Genomic DNA, 7,258 nt, shown 5'->3' with positions numbered 1-7,258 from the left:
TTTTTGCATAACCCCCTCATTCTCTCATCTTCGGCTCCCCACCCACCCGTTAACCCTCAATTATTTTTTTAGAGGGCAGAAATCAGAAATCGGTTCAGTCCTGCCCTCGTTTTATATTTAGAACTTAATACTACACTTAATACTACTGTAAGAATCCGCTGGGTCTCGAACTGCCGATGCCATTCGGCTGCCCTTCTGTTCCCGCTCAATACGTAGTTTACTGGGTTCGCTACTATAATTCGCTGTGGTCAAGTTCGCACAGAGAGAGAGAGAGAGAGAGAGAGAGAGAGAGAGAGAGAGTGAGAGTGAGAGAGAGTGAGTGAGAGTGAGTGTGTGTTGGTAAGCGTGAGTCTAGTCTTCGGAGTCTTGGAGGTGCTGTAAGTTTATGTGTGCGAACAGCGATCTAGGTGGGCTGTCATCAGGTTACGGAATGATGGGGTGTTCTCGTTTAACGGTTGAGGTTATGTGTCGATGATTCCCGAGGAATCAAATAAATAAACGCCATGAGGCGTTTACGGCATTGATAAGTGACATTTATATACTCAGAAGTGTGTGTGGTGTGCCCCCCTCCCCAAGAACAAAAGTACATGTTCAATCAACTGCGTCATCAGAATGCTGTTTATTTTTGCATTTGTGTTAGTTAAAAGTGAATGCATTTTGTCTTTCTGGGAATAGCTGAGAGAAGAAGCTTAATTGATCCTTGGGATTTTACTCGGGGAAAAGCTGTCTGTCACCTGACCAGCCTACTGCTTGCCAGGAAATCAGTGGAGTATGTTCAGTACACTTGGCAGGCTCACTTCTTATCGCAACAGGAATTTGGCACGTGGAAGATTGTTTTTTGTCCAACAGTTCTCAGACTTTTCCTGCGTAAGACGTAGTTTACTACTACTCTGCTATGACAAGGAGGTCGGATGAGTTCGCTGTTTTTCAGACGTTGCCGTCCCTGCCTATGATAAAATGGCGTGGGCGTTCTGCCCCTCTGTATTTCTTTGGTTGCTAGGATGCATTCTGAGTCCAGTGCAGATTTACTCTCATATATATTGCCAGGGCGTGGAAGTTAATTTGAATTGATGTGTGTCATCTTTCCCTTGTGTGAAGGACATAAGTGTGAAATATTTTGGTTGCATGGAGGGTTGGTTTAGTTGGCCAGTTGATTATTGATGAGGTGTAGAGTGCATTCGTAGTAGCAGTTACGACTGGTGTCACAATGCGGATATTTATTTTGGTATTTGGTATTGTTTCAGGTAGGAGTGCCTGCAAGCATGTGGGATACTATAGCCGTTGCCCACTTTTGATTCCTAGTGACCAAGTATGGGGTGTTCGTAGCATGCCTCACAATGCCACAAGGAAGACCTCAGGCCCTCGTGCGATTACCTTGCTTTCCGAGGAGGTGTACGGTTATAGATTTAGTGGGAGTGCCTAGTCTGTCTCAAAGAGTAGTTTGAGATCAGGGGATGTACTGAGTAGCAACTTTCATGTGAACTGTAGCTGTAGTGTGTGTTTACTGGTATCAACGAAGACATGGAGGACTAATTTGTCTGAATATCAGCGTTTCAGAAGATCAGTTGTGTGTGTGATGGGGAAGCAGCTTTTTTGGAGTTGGAGATGTGAAGAACCAGACAGAACGAAGCACCTGTAGTGTTTGTGACTTGGATAAGGAATTGCATTGTTCAGGTATGTTAGAGAGTACAGTTTATTTACATTCCATAGATCCTTCTTAGGACTAAACCAAAGGATGGAGAACAAATCATTTCATACAATACATATAAACTTCAGTACTTTTGACACAATTACAAGGATGTGTTTCACATGTGAATGTACATAACCTTCAGATTCTGCAATTCAATTATGAAAAATAATTTAAATGCAGGCTTGAACACCTTTAAATCATTTAGAGTTTTAATTGTTGGTGGAAGATCATTAAATGACTTGATACGCGTATAATACGTTCCTTTTTGACGTTTATTACGGTTAGCATAGACTATAGAAAAATTATATACTTGTAATTAATTTTTATTTTATTGTTGAGATTTGTCAAAGTCCACTTACAAAATAAAAGTCTAGTCAATGATATGTTGGTGTCCATGAATCCCAAAGGTTCTGGAAATAAATATGACATGCGCCCTGATGTGGAGAAAAGGTGTTTAGAGTATTACAGTAAGTGCAGTACTTGAAAGTTACTGTAACTAAAACATTTGACTTCCCTTACCAGTGAATCTGGCCTGCGTTGTCACTCGTTATAACTTGAAACTGCTGCTTGTGTTTTCCAGGTCGTGGAGACAGCATCTGGTGCTCTGAAGTCGAGCACGACGGATCCGTTCTACCGTCGTCAGTGCTGGGAAATAATTTGCTGTTTCTTGGTGGCATCCCTGAATTTTAATGATGATGAGAATAGAGTGCAGCAGCTGTTCTCCTGTCCAAGGTATATAAGAGCAGTTGGAGGCAGAAGAATATTGTAAAACTAACCTCATTCTTGATATTAAAAAAGTGTACAAAATAAAAGATGTTTTTCCAGCCTGATGGTACTAACATGACATAACAGATTGTTAATCACTGGCTTTTCAACGCAGAATTGTAAGCGAGTCCCATGGCAGTCTATGAGGCACTGGTATAGATCTTTCTCTGAGCACCCAGAACTCATTATTTACTGGTACAGTGAGCCTGTTAGAGGCTGTATCACAATTAGTTTGTGTTTAGTATCCTGCCAGTACCAGGAGGCATCTGCACGTAATGTATTTCTTTCTCATATCATAAACCCAGATTTCCCATTTTCTCTGTCCCTTTTACATCAGTTGCTGATTTAGGAAGCAGCTACTGCATTGGCCACTGTTGTGACCAACATTTTGTACACTGAACATTAGGATGTGAGTGTAATTATCTGTACTCATTGTGATTCGCCGTTGCAGTTCTGATGATCCACATGTGGAGATCTCCGCAGTCCATGGGATTGCGTGCAGATTGCAGGACAAGCAAGCCAGAGCCACTCACCAGATGGCAGTCACAGGCAAGTTCATCCATTTGAGTAAATTGTTTAATGAACTTATTTTCTGAATTGCAATGCCATTATTGAAAGAAGAAGACCTTTTTTCCTGAAAAGTAGTAAATGGTTTTAATGAAATAAAGAACTTGTCTATTTCTTCTATTGAGACTACAAAGAAACAATGAAGAACGTGATTTTTCTTTGCCAGTTTAAGGAACCACATTTTGAGGCTGACCTCCACATTGTTCTATAATTGAGAATGCATGGAGTGTACCTCCATGCTCCCACTGCCTCATGGCATTGCGCTTAGTCACAAGGATAACTGCAGCTGATATAGCGAACCATTAAATGTTTAAAAATCATAATCTGTGTTGGTTTTCTGTAAGTCCAAGTGGTGTTAGAACCCAAAGACCACTGTGAGAACCTGAAATCTCTCTTAAAACCACATTTAGTATGTGAACTTGTTGAAAGCGTCTGCTTCATATCTGGAAAAGCCAGTAAGGCCTGTTGTGTATGTTGGTAGGAGTGTTTGTTGCTGCAGCCATGAAAGAGTTACGACGGTGTGTTCCTTGTTTGTCACTACACAATGGTGGCGATATCTCAGGTAGCTGGTGAGTTCAGTTTTATAAATTTAGATTGTTCAACATTGAAACAATTTATATTACTGATGGTGAAGTTTCCACCTTTGCTTCCAGAAGGTATGATAAAGTGGCATTACTGATGGTGATATGGAAAAAAAATCTAATTGCTACGGCTACCTCTTGCCCCTTGTCGGTTGAATTCACCTTAGTAGTAGAAGTGCTACAGATGTTGGGTGTGTTGTAGTGGCTTGCCATTTCTTAATCTTTCATTTAGGTCCTTTCTCCATGACATCAAAACAGGCGAACCTGAGGGGCATGGACCGACTGGTGTTTGTAGACTCCCTTGCTGTCATAATGGGGCACGAGGAGAGGGAGCCGTGTATCTTGGAGACAGCGATCAACATCCTCGGTTCCAAACAGACGGCAAGCGAACTGTTCGTTAAATATCCACTGAATCAGTGGCAACAGAAGTTGCGTGGGACTGACGTGATGTGTGTGAGTTGTAGAGTTTGTAGTTGCAGTATTATGACGTGTGGAATAATGGCCCACTTGGCGAATGCTTTAAATTTGCTGGGGGGGAGGAAAGAAAGGCTCCAGTATGAATCTGTGAGTGAGGGAGTTCAGAATTTGTCAGGTCGCTGGTTGTGACACTGTCGTGACCCGTATTTAAAGTTAACTTGTGAATGGGTTTGTAATGAACTTGACAGAATTTGTCTTCTGAAAATGGAAGGTGCTTGTTCATTGGCTAAGGTAGGAGTGTTAACTGCTTGGTGAAGTAAAACTGTGTGCTCTTAGAAGAGTGTGATGTCTTGATTTCTTGAATGTGACTGTATTTTCTCTTTCTGGGAGTAGCAGATTACGAGAAACAGAATGATCCTTCAGATTCTACTGAGCACCATGCTGTTTGTCACGTGACCTGCGTACTGCCAGCCAGACAAGCATTGAAGTACGTGCGGTAACAGTTGGCGGACCGACTTGATGTCAGAAGATTAAACCTGCTGGGACAAAGAAGGAACATCGTATCCGCAAGAAACTGATATCAGTCTGAACGAGGCATTCGTTGTGTGAGTACATGAGCATTAGAATGTATTTGATGTGGTTGTCGTGTGAGAGAGATGAGTCTGTCCAATTTTATTAGGTACTTCAGATGTTGTGAACTTAAATGTGAGATTTGATATGTTGAAAGACCTATGTGCGGTGAGAGATTGGCATAATTGCTGTATCTGTGGTATGCTAGAGGCATTCATGATTCTCTAGTGAATATATTGTTCATAGGACATCAAAATTGGAGGTTAGGTATAGCTTGTAGACGAGGGTGGTGACTATTTGTGATAAGGTTTTGTTAATGAGTGGTTTTGTTACATGTGTGATGTGTGTAGTGCTGTGGAGCCTTTAATGTGATGTGTTTACTAATTAATAAGTGATTAATTGCGAAGGTAAGGAATTTAGTTTTGTTGACGTGTGAGTATTGTGCACAGTGACCGGAGCTGCTGGGATATTTTCTGTGCTTTTGGTTAATTTTGAGCAAGGGGATCGGTTATGAAACCTTTAAATTAGGTGATGTGTTGAATGTGATTGCATTTTTTTTCTGGTAATAGCTGCAGAGAAGAAGCTTGATTGATCCATGGGACTTTACTGAGGTTGAAGGATGCGTCACCTGACATGACTACTGCTTGCCAGGAAAAGAGTGGAGTATGTGCAGAAACACTTTGCTGGCTCACTGATATGACGACAGGAAATCAATCGGCTGTTATCACGAAGGACCTCATGTCTGCGAGAGATTTATCTCTGTGTCTACTTGACATGCATTGTGTAAGTATACGAGAAATATGATTATGAAATGTGCTAATTCATGATTCACACAATCAAATTCTTTGGCAAGATAGCGAAATATTCCACCATGCACATGCACTTGTTTATGTTTACAAGATGTTTTGATATCTGCATTGTAACAAGTTTCACAGTTTGAAGGACTTGTCGTAAGACAGAACACTGAATAATAATAATAATAGTATTCTACCATGTTTTCCATTGGAGGTAGCTCTGCCTTCATTTTATGTGTTTGGCATTGGTATTTTAATTTGGCCAAGAAAGAGGATTTCCAGGATAGGTAAGGTAGCTTCCCTATCTCTCGGTGAGAGACTGAGGGCGAGTTTCTTTTTTTTTGAGAGAGTGTTTTATTTATTTCTTGTGAGAGGTTGAGATATCACTTGAGTCAGATTGGTTCAGTCTTCGTTGTCGTGGTTTTGAACTTTGTAAATGTATGCTCATGTTTGATTCTTTTGAAATTGGTATTGTATTTATATCTCCTTATCATTGATCATTTACATCCAGTTTACGTAAAATGGGATTGCCGGTGGATGTAATGACACTAAGAGCCTCCCCCTTTTAACTTAAAAAAGGGTGATACAGTTAAATTATGGTGCGAGTGTGTTGTTTTCTTTCCATTTTATGGATCCAAGTTCTGAGCATTGGCGATTGCTGGTTGGTATGTTTGACTTATAATCTGTGTTTGTGTTTCATGTACGCCAGTGCATCGGACACGTACGAGTGGATGCGGCCTGTTCTGGAGGGGACTCGAGGCGAATGGCTCTTTGTGTGTGTTGCGGTATCGTTCATCACCTTACTTTGAATGGCGTATGGTGTAGTACTTGGTGCAACGTGCAAAGGTAACTTATATCTTAATTGCGTCATGCTTGTGTTCTTCAATACAATAATTTTATTCACCGTCTTTACACAAGCTTATAGATTGTTAAAATCACATAAAATTATAACATTTCAACATATGATATTGTTACATTTTAAAATGACGACATGTTTCCATGTTCATTCCATCATCGTCAGGTCTATCAATTAAAATTAAAAACTGTTGCACTTGCTGCCCTGCGTATACTGATTTGTTCTACCCGATAGATTTTATTTGTTTAACCTCCAGGCTTCTTCCGTTTAATTTTTGAAGACTGCGCCTGGATGTCTTAAATCTGCAAAATCAATTTTAATTTTCATATCCTGATCCTGGCTACTGACATAGGAAATGGAATAATTTTAAAGAATTACTCAATATATCGTAATACAAGCAAAAGAAAAGTAATCACAAAATATTTAAAGTATTATAACATACCGGGTTGTGTGTGAGGTGCGTGTCCGATATTACGGAGCTGTAGACTGCAACTAAGCTGTGAGTATCGTGTATGGCTATATATATTGGGTGAAAGTTGTTTAGGGGGTTGGGTCGATGGACTGTAGAATGTTAAATATCGGAATGTTCGTGTAGATGTTACTGTCGTTTAATGCAAGATTTTGTTTATGTGTTCTTTGTATATGATATTTTTCTATGGTGTCTCTATGTCGCTTGTTTTGTATTATTTTTATAATGTCCATTGTTTGTTCTATTTTGTTGTATGTATGTCCTGTGTTTAATATATGCTTTGCATATGCTGAATGATCTTTATTGTGTTTAATTGCTGTAATATGCTCTTTGTATCTTTGACTAAAGGTGCGTCCGGTTTGGCCTATATAGGTTAACGGGCAATCATTGCATTTTAACCTATATATGCCTGGTTTTTCGTATTGATTTGTTGTGTCTATTTGTGGCTTTTGTTTCAAGATGTTTTTTATTGTGTTTTTTGTTCTAAATGCTATTTTTGTTATTTGTTTTAAATGTTTTTGTTATATATTTGGTTTCTTTTCCTATATA

At 39.8% G+C, this 7,258-nt stretch overlaps 1 protein-coding gene across 8 annotated transcripts; it reads left to right on the top strand.

The window, feature by feature from the left end:
- Positions 1-351: 351 nt before the first annotated feature.
- On the top strand, positions 352-7,008 carry LOC147871272 (transcription-associated protein 1-like). 8 transcript variants are annotated; one of them, XM_087340051.1, is made up of 9 exons: positions 352-407; positions 1,245-1,674; positions 2,271-2,422; positions 2,907-3,004; positions 3,504-3,591; positions 3,836-4,056; positions 4,417-4,625; positions 5,160-5,373; positions 6,094-6,477. In XM_087340051.1, exons 4-6 carry the CDS (start codon positions 2,992-2,994, stop codon positions 4,002-4,004), a joined length of 270 nt encoding a protein of 89 aa, XP_087196177.1. In that variant the 5' UTR covers positions 352-407; positions 1,245-1,674; positions 2,271-2,422; positions 2,907-2,991; the 3' UTR covers positions 4,005-4,056; positions 4,417-4,625; positions 5,160-5,373; positions 6,094-6,477. The 8 variants fall into 8 exon arrangements, with proteins under 8 accessions (XP_087196177.1, XP_087196172.1, XP_087196176.1 ...); XM_087340050.1 differs by having other exon boundaries at positions 360-407; positions 4,414-4,625; positions 6,094-6,475; XM_087340046.1 differs by lacking the exon at positions 3,504-3,591 and having other exon boundaries at positions 354-407; positions 4,414-4,625; positions 6,094-6,474.
- The last annotated feature ends 250 nt before the right edge of the window (positions 7,009-7,258 follow it).

The sequence above is a fragment of the Zootermopsis nevadensis genome, unplaced genomic scaffold (assembly GCF_977971745.1).
Source record: "Zootermopsis nevadensis isolate Lab colony 2312 unplaced genomic scaffold, Znev_1.0 Znev_ptg000060l, whole genome shotgun sequence".
Taxonomy (NCBI): domain Eukaryota; kingdom Metazoa; phylum Arthropoda; class Insecta; order Blattodea; family Termopsidae; genus Zootermopsis; species Zootermopsis nevadensis.
Note: the sequence above shows the minus strand (reverse complement) of the source record. Positions and strands in the feature narration are given on the sequence as shown.